Source organism: Camelus bactrianus, chromosome 7, assembly GCF_048773025.1.
Source record: "Camelus bactrianus isolate YW-2024 breed Bactrian camel chromosome 7, ASM4877302v1, whole genome shotgun sequence".
Classification (NCBI taxonomy): domain Eukaryota; kingdom Metazoa; phylum Chordata; class Mammalia; order Artiodactyla; family Camelidae; genus Camelus; species Camelus bactrianus.
The window spans coordinates 63,695,001-63,714,589 of NC_133545.1; the positions used below are offsets into that span (position 1 = coordinate 63,695,001).

Below are 19,589 nucleotides of genomic sequence, written 5' to 3' on the forward strand. Positions count from 1 at the left end.
CTCAAAACAAGGCAAAGAGAGCCAATCGAAACTGCACTGGACTCTGGCCAGTTTCCTGTGACCACTTTCATGTGGACGCCCCAGCTTGAGCCTAGTGTTCATTCTGGCCCCACTTGCTTCGTGATGCAGCTCCACACTAGGGTGAGGGCTGCCACAGTCCAGGGGAGTGCGCGGTTGTGAGAGATGGAGCCAGCCAGCTGAAATAGCATCTGAATGAGGGTGGCCACTGCTGGCGCCAAAGGGAGCAGTGCACCAGATCAGTCCAGTATGCCCATAAATTCTGCCATTTGCAACAGCATGGATGGACCACTAAGCATAGTTGGTATCATGCTTAGTGAAATAAGTTAGAGAAAGACAAATACTCTGTTATCACTTATATGTGGAATCTAGAAAATAAAATAAACAAATGTATATAACAAAACAGAAACAAACTCACAGATATAGAGAACAAACTAGTGTTTACTAGTGTGAGAGAGGAGAAGAAAGGGGCAAGATCGTGGTATGGGATTAAGAGATACAAACTACTATGTATAAAATAAATAAGGAACAAAGATATATTGTACAGCAGGGGGATATATAGCCATTATTTTGTAATAACTTTAAATGGAATATAATCTATAACAATATTGAAACAGTATGTTGTACACTTGTAATATAATACTGTAAATCAGGTGTACTTTAACAAAAAAGTATAAAAATCATAGTAATAATAATAAAAAATTTTAAAAGATTTGAGAGACAACAGATATCAAGAATTACTTTATTGGTATACTAAAATGCAATGATATTCTTATAAATATTAGGGCTTCAGATATCTAGTTAGGTCTAAAATTTCAATTTGGTGGTTTTTCACATTTTTATACCAAGAATTCTTTTCTAAGGCTACTGACCTACATTTCTACTGTCTCCTTATTTAAGTTGACATAAAATATCCTGACTCTTTAATAGCTACCAGTACTTTCCTTTTTTTCTATTCAGACTGTGAACTTTATTCTCTACCTTCTGACCTCAGTCTCTCCCACCACAAGCTGCAACTGTGAGTGCAAAGACCCTCAGCAGAAGCCACCTCCACCGACGTTGTGCACTCTGCCAAGCAGCTGGTGAGGTAACCTTTTACACTGTCAGAACTACTTATGGAAATTCTTTTACCACTACTTGTGCTTGGTCCATAACATCTCCATAATTCGTTACTTAGAACAATTTAAAAGATAAATCTATGCTGCAACGCTACTCAGTCGGAATGAGATGATATAGCATTTCTGTAGGCTCTTATCCGCTTAGCTGGCTAAGGGATTTGGACTCTCATTTCTAATGGATGTTTCCTATGCTGTCATTTTTCAAAGATGCTTGAGGGTATACTAATGAAGCTGAGAGAATTATGTTTAAAGGATTTAGAAAAAGAGAGAGAAAGCACAACAAATAAAAAAGTAGAAGTATAAATATATCAGCATCTTAACATAGCAGAATACTTTATTACTGGAGTTTCTTTATTGCTAAGCAGCAATAAAAAGCCCTTCAACTTAATATGGAGGGACTACTGCCTGCTTTCCTTTTTTTTCTTTTTTCTTTGCTACCCTCCATTAGCCCTGTGCTACCTCTCTATTGATGGATTAAGATGACTGCCCTGAGTGGTTTACTGACAAAGAATTCAACCACTTAAACTCTATATTTATGATATATAATCTTATTTCAGGAAACATCTCCTTTAATTTGCTTCTTTGGGGAATTTGAATCATTGTGTAATTATCAATCACTTAGTAATTTTTCAAGAATAAGAATTTGGTCATAAAAGCTCCCAATTAAAGGTGTCACAGGATGCAATGTGTTCAGACTCTTATTTTAGGATTAGTTACCAGGCAAGGTAATATATAAAACACCCACTCATGCTCACACACCTTTAATTCTTTCGATCTTAAAATTTACTAATTTATTTTATGCCACAGCTATGTAAATATTCTTTCATTATGATTCAAATCAAGATTTTAAGCAGAATTGATAATTTTTCGTCATTATAAGCAGAGACAGGCCACTTTTTAGTCCTGAAGTTCATACAATTTGGGAGTTCTCATTATGAAAAATATACAAAGTTATCAATTAAAAATTGGGTACAAAAGTGAATTTAGGATGAGAAACATTAATCAAAAGAAATCATAAATTTTTAAAGCTAACAAATGTGGCAAATAATATGTAACTCAGAAAAATAATACAATATATTTATTAATGGTCTGACACCCTTCCTAATACTTTTCTTTCTACAGTTTTGGTAATATTCAATTACCTCTTCCATGAAAATTCTGTAATATATTTCTCTATAAAGAGAACACAGAGATAATTTAGTTGTTCCTCTAGCACAATGATGACTTTTTTTTCCTGATGGTATGGAAAACTGTTTTTTTCCCCAGCTTTACTTATTATTGGTATGGTATGGTCACATAAACTTTTAGGACTGGTGTCAATTAGGGGAAAATGTCTCTCACACGTCTTTCAAATATGTATGTTATAAACACAATAATTCTAAAACATTCTACATAATTCCCATGATAAGGTATCAAAGGAGCACGAGAGGTCATGCTTAGTTAGCTCAATGTCGGGGGGAGGAAGGACCTGCACCAGTGGAACCCAGTGGATAATGATGTGGTGGAGCCAGGAAGGAGAACGGTGCTTCCAGGCAGAGAAAACAGGAGCCAACAACTGAGAAATCTTGGGAAAGCCAAGTGCTATTGTTATGGCTTTGAGTGGAAAAGGGAAGGAAAAGTTAAAAAGAGAGTCAGAGTCCATACTCTAAGAAGTCTGTGTTTTATTCCTAGGCTAGAAGTTCTCAATTTTCTTCTGTATCCTAATACTCATGGTGAACAAAGCTCACCAGTAGAGTACATAGAGTGGAGAACTCAGTTATTTTAACAGCTTTGAGGACAGAAGCACTAGTTGTAAAGCCACTTCATTCTTTCCCACTCATGGTAGCCAATGCATGGGACTGATGATAGTATAAACCCTCTCTCTACTGGGTGGGGGCAAGGGTAACATGCAATAATACACAGGGGCCCACAAACTACGGACCATGCACCAAATCTTACCCAGTATCTGTTTTTATACAACTTTTGAGCTAAAAATGGCTTTTAAATTTTAAAATGGTTGAAAAGAAACAAAAGAAGAATATTTGAACACGAATTCAAAGATACATGCATTCCAATGTCCACAGCAGCATTATTTACAATTGCCAAGGTGTGGAAGAATCTAAGTGTCTATCAACAGATGACTGGATAAAGATGTGGTATGTATATAACAATGGAAAGCTATTCAGCCATAAAAAAATTAAAATTTGCCATTTTCAGCAACATGGATGGACTTGGAGGGCATTATGCTAAGTGAAAGAAAGAAAAAGTGCCAGAGAAAGAAAATATTGTGCAATATCACTTAAATGTGGAATCTAAAAAATACAACAACCTAGTGAATAAAACAAAAAAGAAGCAGATTCACAGACACAGAAGAAAAACTAGTGGTTACCAGTTGGGAGAAGGAAGTGAGGAGGGGCTATATAGGGGCAGGGGAATAAAAAAAAAGGTTATCATTGTTAGGATTCAGATTCTAATCACCTAAATGTGGGTTGAGGCCTGAGGTCCTGCATTTCTAACCAGCTTCTAAGCAATGCCAATGCTGCTGGTCACAAGACCAGAAAATGAGGAGCAAGAATCCAAAGGAATCCAGGTAATTATGTTTTGAAAGGAGTTTTATAATTCCGATTAATTCTCTAAATATGCATCCAAGTTCTACCCAAGAGGACCAAAAAGAAACAGCAGACTAACAAAAATAAGTTAGATTAAATGCTAAACACAATCTAAATTTAACACATAGGGATGCAATACCAACTCAGAAAGGTTCTACATTAATTAGCCTAATAGGTAATTTTATTTAGCCATGGTTCACTGAAATACACCATTATGCAATTAAAGCTAGTGCAATTTGACGCACTAAGTGGCCATTTATTTATCTCACTTTTCTCTGTTACAAATATATATATTTGTAAAATAGAACAAATAGACCAAAGAGTTTTGTTCCCTGGGAGGTTAGCTTCTAAAGGACTAAAATTTAAAAAAAATTTTTTTTTGGCTAAACTTGCAAGAAAATTTATTACACATAACAGATGTGATCTTTTCACGTTGGCATTTGCAGTACTTGAAAAGTGAAAGATTAAAAAATTACATTCCATGTGCCCTTGGTGACTACTGAAGGAACTGAATTGATTAAACTGTCACTCATCATTTGCTGTGGTTAGTGCTTCATTAGGCACAGATAGGCACAATATATCTTAGTCAAATACTTCTATGGCGTGCTTAGCTCTCAAGGAACGAAAACAAAACCAATCCAAACACTAGACTGTGGGTAAAAGCCCATCTCAGAAGACATTCAATTCAAAACAACAGATTTTCTTATGTAAGGGGAAACTTTAAGATTTATTTTTCAGTCTATGAAAGAAAACTATACCTCTGAAGAGTTGTACTTACAAACTAAGCATATCAGAACAAAAATCAAACAAAAGCGAAGAATGAAGTACCAGAAGTTAAAGAGGTTCAATAACGCCACGGCCCAGGGCGGCCTGCTGCTGACTGGGGAGGAGGGGCCAGGCAGTGAGAGGGAGCCTACTGTCAGTGTCCCCATCTAAAGTACGACTTGCCAGAAAGATCAAGAAGCCTAACCACCTTAAACTACTAGCTGGCACGAGTGCTTTAGGTTACAATGTTAATTCCTGCTTGTACATTTTAATATGCACATATCTATGTACGTATTTTTAGGGTATGTATTTCAGTATACATATATCTCAGTACATATATATATTTTAGTGTGGGTATGTGCATATGTATATATACACTTCATATATATACAACTTATTTTATATATTATATATAAATTATATATATTTTATAATATAGAAAATGTATAAAGTATATATGTGTGTATATATATATATTTCAATCACATGGGAAAGCTGTTTTTTTGCTCCCTGGTCTAGTTACCTACCCAGAAATCCAGGAATCATCTGAAGCCCTTGCCCTTCCAATACCACTCTCATGTTGTCACATCCCAACTATTCCTAAATATTCCTGGTTTCCAATCACCTTCCCCCCTCTCCATTTTCCCAACCTGCTTCTTCAACTCTGTCCTCCCATACCTACAAATATCAGCTTGTTCACCCCTTGGTGGGCTAGTTTTTGTCCACGGCATGGCCTACATGTCCTTCCTCTAGCTCTGTCAACTTTCAAAAATGCCTTTGACGAGTCAGCCCAACTAACTGCCACCTGGTGACATCTCCCCTGATCCTCTACTTCTCTTCAACCATCCACCAAGGATAAATGTATCACTGTCACCTCTGAGCCATCACTGTACTAACTGTATACCTGTGTTAGCTTATTATGCTGTTTTTCCTTCTGACCTTAAAGGCATAGATGGATTCTTCTCATCTCTATAAGCCCCAGGACCTAACCTGATGCCTGGTACAAAACAGGTGTTCAATAAACATCTTTCAAATGAATGAATGAATGATTCCATAGTCTGAGGAATGCATATAAGAGAGTGCAGTAGAGAAAGGAATTTGAGTTAGAACTAATATCATCATACAAAATTAAACACCAGAAAAAAATCAGTTCAGTCACTTCACCAAAATATCTAAACCTTAACTTCATTTATGTCGCTCTGAAGGAATTCCAACGGTCTCCATGGAAACCTCTGGTTCAGCAGTACAAATTACTGGACTGCTAAAATTTAGAGACAGAGGGACTTTATGCTTTGATTTTTACATGTAAGGAAATTGTATTACACATTTAAATGTCTTAGTTTCAGTCCCAGAACCTGAAACTGTTACTCGGAATCCTGGGCCAGTGAGCCCTTCATCATACCACGTCTCCTCCCCAGTTAGAACAAGTGTCTTTACTTAGTTGGTCTGGTCAGATTAAAAAAGAAGAAATAGAGATGGCAAATTCGTTCTCATTCCTGATGACACAAATGCTAACAAGGACAAATACAAACCCAAAATCAAGTCTTCAAAATTCAGTTTGGGCAGGAAAATAATCAAAACTCTCCTTAAAACTAGAGTCTATCACCATTGCTAGTGTACTGAAAATAAGATGGTTTTCAGTGTTAAAGAATGCTTGAAAATTGAAAACAGACTCCCATAGATAATGAAGACCTCCAGAGAGAAAGTTAAAAGATATCAGCCACAGGTTATAGATAACTGGGAATATTCAGACGAGGAATATGCAAAGCAGTAACGATTAACACAAAAATTTAAATAGGAAAGGCCCTTAATGAGGACCACCATAAAGGAAAAAAATGTAAAGCTCAAAATGTTTCACTGAACAGCAGAGAAGTATTATTTCTTGTACTATGGAACAATAAAGGAAGAGAGAAGTCCCATTTGATTAGTCGTGTAAAATGCTACCACTGAAAGCACTTCTCCAAGGAATATCTGTAGACCAGGAAGGACAAGAAAAAACAAATTAATAAGCCTTGCACATCTTTAATTTCTGTTTATATGACAGCTGATGCAGAACAAGGAAGTCATATTATAAGATTTCTCCCAGCAAATGTATTAATCCTCCTGCAATAACGTGGAGAATTAGGAAAAAAACTGTTCATGAGTAATTATCTTAAAGATCAAAGCAAATGATGCATTCTAGTAATCTTGTTAGAGACATCATATCTAGTATACCACAAAGACAAATCACTGCTAAAATCATCATGTGAATTACTTTCCCATAAGGAGAATTCTAAACTTCAATTTATAGTGTTAGGTTGATATATTTAGTTCTAGTCATCAAACGGCGTAACTGGGCTTTGACGGACTATGGTTTAAAATGTTGGAAAGAGAACCACTAAGATATATGACTCGATGGATGCTATCTGACAGCGAAAAGTTTGACAGCCATCTTAGATAACATATGATACACCTGAAGGCAAAGATTTTCCCATTATAAATCCTCATTGTCCATTTTTTTGTGAGGTCTGTGGGCTTTTTGGCATATTCTCAAGGACTTGCCCTAGAATGTGGCTGTATAGACTAGATAATAGGTACAGACTACAATACGAATGACGCCCCCTGGAGTTGTGTAATGCTGCAGCACTAGCGGGTGCTGCTTGAGGACAGGGACTACTAGGTCTTTTTCACTCTTGAACCTTGGAAATTTGTTAAGCTTTTGTGGAGTGAATGAATGAATAAAGATAATCATGTTGTGTAAGACAGACCTTAGTGAGAAGAGGGCTGCCCTGGGATTCTAGAGGTGCTTTACCCCTCCGTGCTGCCACTAACCAGCTAGCTTGAGCAACATAACCAAGAACCTTCAGACTGGGGGCGTGGGGTGGGGGTATGTGTGCAGGGGTATAAAATGTCCATAAAACCACAGTATAACAAAACTATAAATTGATTTCACTGGGTTGTTAAAATTCTGAAACAGTTTCTAAATTAAATATGTTAGGATTAAATATGACAAACAGATGAAAATTTATATAGTTGATATAATACAGTTTTTCAATTTGTCGAGGCTACATTAGGTTATGAATATATTTTATTTTCAGAAGCAAACATGGTAAAAGCTGGCAATCAAAGAAGAACCACTGAATTACCAATGAGAAATAGAACTGTCTGGCCAAGCTCTACAGAAAATGCAATTATGTGAGCATCTCATTCTTAGAATCTACTGTCTCATATGGAAATCAGAGAAATATAAAATGCCACAGCAAAAGATGAACAACCACTTATGTATGAGAAAATAGGAAGCTACTCAGATTCTGTCCTTGGTAATTACTAAGTGCCTATCATAGACTATGATTAAGTTTTGTTATACATGTATTTTTTGATCTCACAGGTACACTCATTCATGAATGAGGGCAGCGGCACGTCTACAAGTCAACATGATGCTCCACGTTCCCAACAAACACAGCCAGACCAACGCTCCATCCATGTTAAGCTGGTTGATGGTGACCATGAAAAGGCACTGCAAGCTTTCAAGGCTTTACTTCTTTTGTCAGCATTCCTGGCTTTATAAATGATGAAGCCCACCATCCCCATTCCTGCCCAAATCTCCTGATAAACTTGGGTACAGTAGGGCTTCATGGGGATTCAAACATTCTTAAGGCTTTGAAGCATCTCGGCGCAGGACCAGTGGCTCAGGTGGCCCCAACCCACAACCAATGACACGGAAAGGTCACTGAGTGCTCCTTTTACATTTTAATGGAATTTAGCAGGCTGTTTCTTGGCCACTGATAGGCTATTGTAGTTAAGTTTGACTTTAACTGCTTTTTAATTATTGTACTATTTCTTTTTTTCCACTAAAAAATGATACCTTTTAGCAATAGAAATCTAAAGACATTACATCTGAAGAGCTAAACCAAAAAAAAAAAAAAAATCTAAGTTTATCAATTACATAATATAGTGTTTAAAATCAAGAAAGCTACTAGTATATTCATTATATTAATGCATACGGCAGAATACTGGTAAATGAAAGTGTGATTCCTAATTAAAGTACACTCTAGACAATGCAGTGTCCTGAAGAATTAATTCACAAGTGTCACAACAGCACAGAAGTCCCCACTCTCGTCCTTCAATGAACAGTATGAAGTAGACATTCAAACCTCTTTACCAACAACAATGTTTACACAAGTTCCATGCTTCTCTCCAATCACATTTCCATTCAAGCATCATAGCTTCCCTGTACACATAAGGTGACAGTCTACCTTTTCACTCACTGGATTAGAAACAATATTGACTGGAACATTTGCTGAAAGAGTTTCACTAATTGCTTTCACTTGTTTTAATAACAAGCTTATGTTGGATTCACATATGCCATTGATTCAAAAGAACTACTTTGTACAATCACTTGTATAAAATCATGTAAAATTTTTATCTTTTAAAGAACTGTCAATTCACATTCTATTCCCTTTCATCACTAAGCTTGTCAAAAAGCATTTCTCTTTCTTTTCAAGTTTGTTTTCATAAATAAAGCTGTCATTACTTCCCTAACAGTTAAATGGTAAGGATTACAAATTTCTACCACTGTACTGAGATGCTGGCAGTCAAAAAGCTCCTGCTTGCACTGTGCTGTTTTTGTTTGGCTCTCACCCACCAGCATAAGAGGATGAGAGATGATCTTTTTTCAGAAGATGTGGATGAAGGTGTGGCAATCTAGACAGACCATGGGCAGTTACAATTTCAAGTTACAGTCAGAGTATTTACCTACAACAACTAAGAAGAGACTCTAGAGACGCAGGTTCTAGAAAGTGTGAAGGTGAGTCTGACAACCGGAAATAGGGTGGAGGATTGAAAGTTTGTCCAAAGCAATTGACCCATCAGCCTTCCCTGACCATCTCCCGGCCCAACCCACCATCAGGAAACTGAGTGTTCTCTAGAGACGTTAAATCCAAAAGGCTTCAAACTGAGGAAAAAAAGGTGACAGTAGGGTGAGACACAAAGTTGAAAAAGGGAAATTAAATGAAAAATGTTTAATTGGTCTGTGTTTCTACTGGAGAAATTTGGAAATTGGTCTGTGGCACTAACAGAAATTTGGAAATTTGCTTAATTGTTCTGTGGCACCAACAGAAAAAGACACAACCAAAGCTCACTATCAAGCAATTTCAGAATACCAGGGATAGACAGAAGAGTCTAATACTTTCCACAGAGAAAGCATGGAGGCGGCATGTAAATGATTGTGAACCAGAATGGAATCAGACTTCTCAGCAGTAATAGAATGAGAATTCTGAAGGAAAAAAAACCTAATTATATATTCACCTAAACTTTATCAATCTTGTGTAGAAGCAGAATAAAGACATTTTCAGAAAACTAAGAATTTGAAAACTTGCATCTCTAATGAATTCTTTCTTAGGAAACTAAAAGAGGAAGACAAAGAATACAAGAAACTGGGAATCTATAATCAGTAAAAGTAGAAAGGAAACGAATCCAACCCAGAAAAAACTCTAATAAATTTAATACTTACAGAGGCGTAAAGGAACGAATAAGACACAGTAAAACACTAAGAGGCTAGCAACAGCAGGAAGCCATTATCGGCCTTAGACTAAAAGCCATTATTGCCCCTAGAATTAGAAAGGTCAAGTATTACTGAAATCTATTGACAGAGTCATGAAAGAGGGGCTTCCCCACAAAAGTTGTAGTTAGTCATTCCCCCAGATATGGACTAAAGCAGGGAAGAAGTAGGGATGAATATTTAATCTTTGTCTCCTCCCACTTGTCCATTACCTGATCACAACTGGAAACCAGTAGCTAAGGCAGCTTGGGGGATGTATTCCCTTGGGATCAGCCATCCAGGACACAGAGCAGGGCAGAAGAGGTTAGAGAACAGATTTGGAGGGAAAAAGAGAATAACTATCTTAGGACTTACAACAGGAGAGGGGTAAATGGAAGTCCTGAGATGACAGATGTTCAGCTGTGCTTAGGCAAGAAATCAGAGCGCCAAGAGAAGAAAGTTTCAAGAAAAAGGTTGAGTAAGAGAGATGTCAAGAAATTAAATGGGATTAATTAGATTTGCTGATGAATGTGAGCATCTGGAAAATACTTTTCATATGTAACTGACAAATCCTTTACATCCATAAATAATTAGCAGTAGGTACAAAGACAGTTAAACTAATAACAAATCAGAGACAATTATAAAGTCCAGGAAAAGCAAAAGGTTATACAAGAAAGCATACATAATCATGAATACTACTTGACTTCACCATGAGTAATATTTACATATTAATATTCAAAATACTGACAGAATGAGATGAAGGAGGTGTGGGGGAAAGTTGATGAAGTTAAATCCTTGTCTACTATACCTCTACTTAGTAGTAATGCCTAAAATAGTAAATTAATAGGTAGCAACATAAACAATTATTTAACACCTATGGAGATAGTTCCTAAAAGAGCTGAAAGTAGTAGTTGCTTCTGGGAAAGAGGCTAGAGGGTGAATATATTGGGTGAGGCAGGAAATTACTACTTTTGTTATTGTTACTGTTGTGGCATCTATTAGTTACTGATTATATCTGAAATAAGTTTAATTATACAGGTTTTCTGATTTGGAAACTGAAGATAAAGATAGTTAGGGGATTTAGTCAACCAAGTCCACACAGGTAAAGAGTGGCAGAGACAGAACCTACTTTAGGCTTTCAATGTGTTTTTTTCCCACAGGATTGCCTCCTTTATACACAACAAACCACTGTTAGTTACATGATCAGAGAATCAATTTCTACATGAATACCCAACTTAAAACATATAAGGCGCTAGTGTACATCCAATGTTCTCTAAACTCTGAGTACTAATTTATTTCCAAATTACACATACACACATACCCCACACAGAGTAAGGTGAGAACATCTTGTTCCAAAATTTTGCTCTAATTCTGGAGACAAAGACAGTATGTTAATCTCCCTAAAGCCAAATATAGCAGCTTCTTTTTCTTTGACGTATCTTATAGCACCCTTTGATGCTGTGCATTAATGCAAATGCAAGATATTTAGTGTGGCTGACTGATATACTAAAAGCCAATAAGAACACTATTCTCAACTTTTGTGGAGTCTTATGTTTCTCGAAGAATTTCACATTTAACCATCTCTTGCTATTCTCATGAACCAGGGAGGCAGCTGAGTATACCAAGGGCTATCTTAGTATCATGAAACTTTAGTCATTGTGACTGACTATTTAAAAATTATCCAAAAAACAGTTGTAGGTAACCAATTACTTTGTGAACTTTGATTTAAAAAAATGGGAATTTTTATTTCTTTTTGAAATATTTATTAGTGAAGACTACATACAAAGTCTCATTTTATATATTTATAGTCAACTAACTTATCACTAATAAGTAGCCAAATATATCCATTGAAAACAAACATACACTCTTTGTCTCACAAACACACACTGATAAACAACATGGGATGTAAAGATCATAACCATGCTAAGCTTTTGATAGAATAATGGAACTGGTTCCCTTCAGCATTCCAAAGCCATAACTAAATTCAGCAACTTTGGCAACCACTCTATAATGCCATAATAAACTAATATTAGAGAACTGTACTTTTGGAGATAATTTGTTATTAAGCAATGTAACAGAAGTTTTCTGCAAGGAATTTGAGTTTGTAGCCTGCAGTCCTTGGGTGTGAATTTAGCACTCGAGTGCGTCGTCTCTTCTGACTACTAGCATTTAGCAAATTATTGCTCCACATATAAGTAAGGCAACCATATGTCACAGTTAAATCCCTGTTTTATGCCTATTGTCCTAGCAGAATTACTATTAACACTGAAAGGTATCCTGGTATGGATGGTATCATCTACATCATTCTAATTTTCTAATTTTAAGGGACTTATCAGTGGTGGGAATGGCTCAGAAACCATGGCTGCCACCAGGAGCTGTTTTCAACCCCCTAGATGCCCTTCTGACTGTCTGTGTTTCGTTGTCATGTTCCATTGCATTGTCAGTGGCTACACCAATAAGTCACTCAGATTACGTATTATTTGAGCAGCTCTCAAAAGCTCTTAAAGAGTTGTTTCTTTTGACAGTGACAAATTTGAATCCTCCTTGGTCTTATGAACTGATTAATTAGAAAATGTGTAAATGATGTTGACAGACAGATGACTTTATATAGCTCATAAACTCAAATTCTCATTCTAACCAGAATTCTTTTTAAAATGGGCTCATTCATTTTAGCAGAAGTAAATGAGTAATGATTAGGAGTTGGGAGCATACACGCCAGCACAGGCATTGAAAATGTACTCAATCCAATGAATCATGTCTTAAGTGTATTTCAAAGAAAGTCCTCCCTGAATAAAACTATGTAATGTAGAAAACTGATGTGAGGGGAGAAAGGCGGTCCACAAGGCTGTCATGTGAGAATGAAAGCCACCCACTTTATTGGTAGCATGCAAAGGATCCAACATGACTCAGAGCATAATGTAAAGTCTGAAAGAGGAATTTACTGATTTGTGTTTTGGAATCACTTTACTAGTAAAACTAAAAAAAAAAAAAAAACAGTTTCTTGTAAATCATCTTAAGAGACTATGTAATACGTTGTACGGAGAAGGGGCTTTGAGTGGGTTAGCCCTGAGTATGAATGCTGGCTCTGCTCACTAACTGTACAGCTTTTACTATTTTATTCAGTCTCTCTGGGTTTTGTTTTCTTTCACTGTACCATAGAACAGTAGGTAAGTAATTAAAAATGCGTAAGAGGGCTTAGAATAGTTTGCGTATTAAAGTATCCACTGTCGCTATAATTGTTATTACTATTGCTTAAGAATCAATTATTATTATTACTATTACTCAATTACTCAAGATAGGACCTTCTATGGAACAAATTTATTTTAGTAGGTTTATCCAGAGTAGGATTCAATTATGATTTTTCTCTCTGTAAACACTAGTAAACAAACCTGAGTCCTAGGAAACCTTGTTTTATTATATAAGTTTCCTTGGTTTAAGAAAGATCGTTAAGGATGATGGCAGAACACTGTATACTGCCAAAGTGTATGGTGATTAGGCTTATTTTAAAAAATGCAATGCTAAATGGCCTTATAATACTCAATAAATAGGTAATTTCTTTTCTGATATATGCAAAATCAATTTTGATGCAGATATCTTTCTATATATCAAGAATGGTACAGAAATTTTTTTCTAACCACCCAGCTGCTACAATGTTAAATAAATTAATTTTAATTCTAAATCAGAGATGTAATAGAGAAAAGGGTGATTTAATATGCAATCTCATTATACTTGACAGGCTTATTTATAAATGATTTGCCCCACATTTTGACAAGCATAGTTAATATGTTAATTAGCTTTGGAAAAGATGATAACAGGAGAGACTGACACGCAATCATCCTGCACACACTGTGTTGGGGAGCACTGTAATTGATACAAGGTGGTACCACTATAGAGGGTGCCCACCCAAAAGCACCACAGTCTTGATGAGATATTTATTAGCTACAGATAACTTAGTCACCCTATGTTAAAATTAATCCCTTAAAATAATCCCAAGTGACCTTCTGCTTCAGAAAACAAATGCCACTCTAAACATATTTATGAACTTCTCTAAAGGAATATAAAGCTTATTTAGAGCAATGACCTCGACAGATAGAGCAGGAACTCCTTGACAAGGGAGGAACTACACAGATAAGCTCCTTTTCACATCTGCGCTTCTCTTAATGTGGTTTTCAGTACATGGTAAGTCTTTTTGGTTTAGAAGCTTAAAGATGATTTCCTATGCCTTGACTTTCAAAGAGCTATAAAATCCAAGAATTAAGGGAAGTTATACACAAGACAGTGTCCAGTTTGAGTCCTCTGCTTAAATCCTCCTTCACGGAGGAAGACAAAGATACCAAAAAATATCTTTTTTTAAAAAATATATTAAGTATAGTCAGTTTATAATGTTGTGTCAATTTCTGGTATACAGCATAATAGCTGAGTCATACATATACATACATCGTATTCATTTTCATATTCTTTTTCATTATAGGTTACTAGAAGATACTGAATATAGTTTCCTGGGCTATATAATATAAGCTTGTATCTATTTTATATATGTATCTATTTTATATATAGCAAATCTCTAACTCCCAAACTATCTTTCTTGATGAGTTCTCAAATTGCACAGTATATTCATACATCGCCACGGTGCTGGAGACCTAGAGCAGTAAATCATAACACAGAGAGCTCTGATTTCCATCAGTTGCTGCCAATGTTAATGCAGAAGTGTCTTCATTAATATTTTTATTGCCCGAGGCTATTTAAACAGAAAATTGGAAATTGTAACACTGTGTAGGGATCGTTAGTTTTTAGTTACTACCCTACTGCCCCAGGATGGTAAATGAGGTATAAAAATAGCCTGAAATCACTGCCACCTGCCTCCTTGCTACTGTCTATGGGTTAATATTTGTACTGCTCTTTTGTGCAGCTGAGCCTTGACTCAATTCCAGTCCCATTTCCAGATCTTTGAATACCCAGCATCAAGGTCACTGATGATGCAAAAATCAGTGCCCTGTGAACTTTTCTCTAAGTGGGAAAAATACATACGTTTTACCTAACTTACAGGAAAAAAAACAAAATGGCTTTTAGCAAAAGGCCTGGAATGAAACCAGATTCAGAGTGACAGGCATAGCATAGACATAATTCAGGTTTTAAGGCTTAGAAATAAAGAGCCAGTAGCATGGGAAACTGCTCCAACATAACACATTTACTATTTGTTTTTTGGCAATGAATAATCTTGGCATGCAGACAAAAGGGCACTTGGGGGTCTGCTATTTCATATCAGTTGTCCTCCCTTCCACTTAAATAACCATCTTCTTCTCATGCTTCATTACGTCTCTGTTTAAAGCAAATCGCCAGAAAGCAACCAAGTCTTCTTCCTCAAGAGAAGGGACACACATAGGCACATAAACATGAAAGAAAGAAAGGTTGAGGGGAGGAGGGTGGAGAGGCACAGACTGGGAATCAAATCAGAAACCGGCATATTAGCACGTCACAATCCATGTGGTTCTTTGTACTTTACAGACACTTTCAAAGGTTTGGGAAAAACCAGCCACTAGTGTATAAAAAACAGCTTCTCCTGATTCTGAGGGTAGAGTCTTAATTACACTGCCAAGCACAAACACAAAACTGGCTCCAAGCCACAAATATTTCCAAGCTATGTTCTATTAGCAGAGTCCTTAACTGACCTCACTGAGAGACAATCTAGAATTTTCATACTCAAAAAACAGAAAGTAACATTCCATAACTCAAGACTATTAAGTAATGATTATTTGCATAGCCAGCTCTCAACTATAAGGCAGGAAGGAAGAAGGGAATGAAGTAGTTAGTAACCAATATCCAAACGCATTCATTGACCTTTATTTCCAGTCTTTCCCTCCCTTACAACTAATGATCAAAATATCTATTTTGCTCAAGCCCCTGCTTAGCCTTGGGGAAAAAAATCTAATTCTGTAAACAACTGTCCATAAAAGCCAGGAAGTGTGATGAAAAAAATGAATTAGCTCAGCTCCTCAATGACAGATGATTGTCTTTATTCTCAGTGTTTTGGAGCAAGCGTTACAACAGCATTAGATTTATTATAAGGCATTACAAAATTTATGGCAATAGATCTTAGGCTGTTTGATGACCCAGATTCTTTCATAGCTCTATTGAAAGCTACAGATCTACCCTCCATAAAAATAAATATATCTATGGGTACACAAAACGCTGCATATAGTTTCAGTGGTTTCACAGATCCCCAAATCCCACTCCTAAGGGGGTTGCTAGAATTTAAATGAAGGAAATCTACACTGTGTCCTACATGGCAAGGAACTTGATTGTTTTCTCTCCATAAAATGTTTGGATCAAAAATGTCAGGGAAGAAGCCAGGCCTCATCACAGCCTAATTTACTAAAAGCCAAGATGATTGAGGGTTGAGCAATGAAGTAATACACGGCAGGAAGATAAATGACACATGCTGAAGTTTTATTGAGGTCATAAACATTATGTGAACATGTAGCTGAATTCTGTATGTGGGACATAATCATTCATGGAAGGTGATTCCTGCTATCAGATAGCCATGTGCTATGTGAATTGTTTTATTCTGAATACAACTGTGAGTCCAGAAAAGGGATTTTTCTATTAATAAAGGACATTTTCAACATTCACTATTAAGCCCTTCCTGAGTACTAAAAAATAAGATTATTCCCTTCTTTGATTATTTGATTTAGATCATGCTAGATTGGGAATTTATCACAGTTTATCATTAATACTAATTGTACCTTAAGTCTCACCAGTCTTTGGGTCTCCTAAGATAGATTTTTAAGTTTTGCTAAACCATTGTGTAAAATTGTGAGTCTACTGAAATTAAACTTACTGTGGTATTTTCAAAAAGTAATTGTTTTATTTCATTTTGGATAATTGGTACCAACAGCTTTCAGGAGTATCCCCCGTCAACTTCAGCACCTAACAATGACACCAGAATTTTCAGACTACTTATCTGAGCTCTGTTGTGAATTCAAATGTGCTCCCTACTTCTTCCAACCCAGGCTGCCATTTGGAGATACATACTTCCTTGTTTAAGCTAAAGCCACAAATTAAGATCCTTAGGGAGAAAAATCACTGTACTGACAGTTAGAAAAATGTCTCTGCCCCTGTCCATCAAGAATCATTACCAGACACCATCTGCAAGGGAGTCCTTGATTAGGGAATATTCTCAATTATGTTTTCAAAAAACCCAGCAGTATTGCCACACACAGGCAAACACTCCAGTACCATTAATCTTCATTCAGACTGTTAGGATGTTTGTCTAGGCTTGACCCAGACCAAGCACTACAGATAAATTAGCTAGAGTAAAGCTTCCATTTCTCACCACATGTCAAGGCAGGTGGAATATTCTGTCGAACCCAGGAGGACATCTGGAGGTCTGTACCATAGGGTAACCACTTCATTGGAGTATGTGTGGCTCGGAACGGATTTTGCTCTTGCAAGACCTGTGGGTTACATGAAACACAAAGAAGTTTAATAGGCCTTAATAAAGCAAGGGAATTTAAATTTGAAAGCGGACAGTTTTTAAAAGGTCAAACATGATATTATAATAGAGAAACACAATTGCAGGGTCAAGGTTTACTAGAAAGGTTGGGGAAAGCATACTGTGGTCTACCTGTTTCAAATACATGCTAGTAACCTATAAATCATTTATGTTTTCTAATAGAGCTTCATGAATCCAGAAAAGCCCCAGGAGAGGAAACAAATGATTCATAAACTACTAGATGTTACACAGAAGCTTAGACATCTCCTAGGCTTTCCAAAGAATGTTTCACGGCACTTTAGTTCTGAGAGTTACAAAGAAGTGTTATGAGAAAGGGTTCTAGGTCAAGAAACTTCGAGAAAAGGTGGTTTAAAAAGTAAAACAGGTCTCCATCCTGTGAGACTTCTCAGTGCCCTTAATTTTTCTAATGTATATTGTGAACCTGAAAAAAGAGGCTGTGACTTTTTCCTCAAAGGGCTGTTCCAAGACATTTTTTGGTTTCAGGGTGCTGTCAAACACGCACTAGGAAATGCTGATTCAGGAGGCTCGTTTGAAAACCATTTAAGTAAATCATTATAAAGGAATAGTTAAATAAAACTGGTACAAAGAGATGATGAGATGCCATATAAAAAATTAAATTTGCTGAGAATTTTTGAAAACTGAGAAAAAGGTCACAGTAATATGTTAAGGGATGAATTACATGCAGTTAGACCTCACGGTGACAAACACATGTGCACTGAAACAAGAATAGTGGAAAATACATTTGAATGTCTTTGATGGTTAGCTCTGGAATATAGGATTATCAGTTTTTTTAATTTAATAATTTTTTCTGATTTTTTCCCAGATTTTCTATAATAAATACGTAATTGCTTTAAAAGAAACTTTCAAAATCTATAAATGTTATTTTTTTTAAAAAAAGAAAAAATCTGTGTGATAGCTTTCTTTGTATCTGGGTATATTCATTAATGACAACTGTAAAGTATTATTTACCACTGTGATCCTCAAAGCAAATATACCAATTTTACAGTGAACCTACCATAACATATTTACTTTAATGTTCTAATTATTTAAATTTTTTATGTAGTACTTAGGAGCATAACTTTTTTTTCTGTTTATTAGACACTTGGTATTCCCTTTAATGTCTTATATGTAAATGGTAAAATTAACAGGGCAGCTGGTGAGACAAAGAATGTATAATTAGTTCAGCTATGGTTACAGTAACTCAGTTTTTTCTACAGTGCAGTTTTCATCACAAAACAATGGCGTAATACAAATTGGTTAATGTTTTTAACTATTCCATACTAAAATGTACAGATAATACACACAGAGACATACACATACACAGTCCCTAACTTTTTTGCACATGAATAGAATAGCTTTTTCTGATAATAGATTTCCATAATAACCTCTACTCCTTTGCTCTGCAAGGTTATATCCTTGCCAGGCAAAACTGAACAACAGATAAAACAATCAAGATGGTAAAGTATTTCCAGAGTTTAGTAATCCCATCAAAAGGTTTAGTTCCTCAAATGAGTATGTTTATCTACAGACCAAACAGCGGAGAAGAAGTCCTGAAATAGGTTCTGACTTGTTCCATATGCTGTTGTCAAGGCAAAAGGGATGCCAAAGACATTCAGGCTGGATTCCCTTGGTTTTGCCAAGGCCTTGTTGACAGAATGCTAGGCCAGAGGGACAGGAGAATGAAAAAATCTGAGATTTTCTTTGACAGCTCAGAAGACCAGACTGGTTATAGAAAACTGTGATATTCCCGGTTTTAAATGGAGAACCAGAACTCAAAATAGCCTAGGAATAATGTAAGTCTACATAATGATACGTGATTTCAGATCAATTATGTTCGCTCTATTAAACTGATTAAATATTTCTGAAAAATATAAATAGAAAAAGCTCTGGGTCTACATTATTTTTCTCCATCTCACATGTTTAGGTCAAAGGTGACCCAAACTCGATTCACATGGGCCTCATAACTTTCTAAATCAACAGTGAAAATGAGTTTTCAATATCTAACTCTTCAGTGTGTTCAGTTTCTTTAAAATGGTTTGCATGTAAATGTGTCATACTGAGAAATGTTA

General features: G+C 36.1%; 1 protein-coding gene across 5 annotated transcripts in view; it reads right to left on the minus strand.

Annotated features, from left to right (window-relative positions):
* CDK14 (cyclin dependent kinase 14) overlaps nucleotides 1–19,589 on the minus strand; it is a 610,838-nt gene that overhangs the window by 178,462 nt on the left and 412,787 nt on the right. For all 5 annotated transcript variants that reach the window (XM_045519926.2, XM_045519925.2, XM_010959446.3 and 2 more), the window contains one exon: nucleotides 17,341–17,461. In XM_045519926.2, the coding sequence (XP_045375882.1) occupies nucleotides 17,341–17,461 (121 nt within the window). The remainder of the gene's footprint in view (nucleotides 1–17,340; nucleotides 17,462–19,589) is intronic.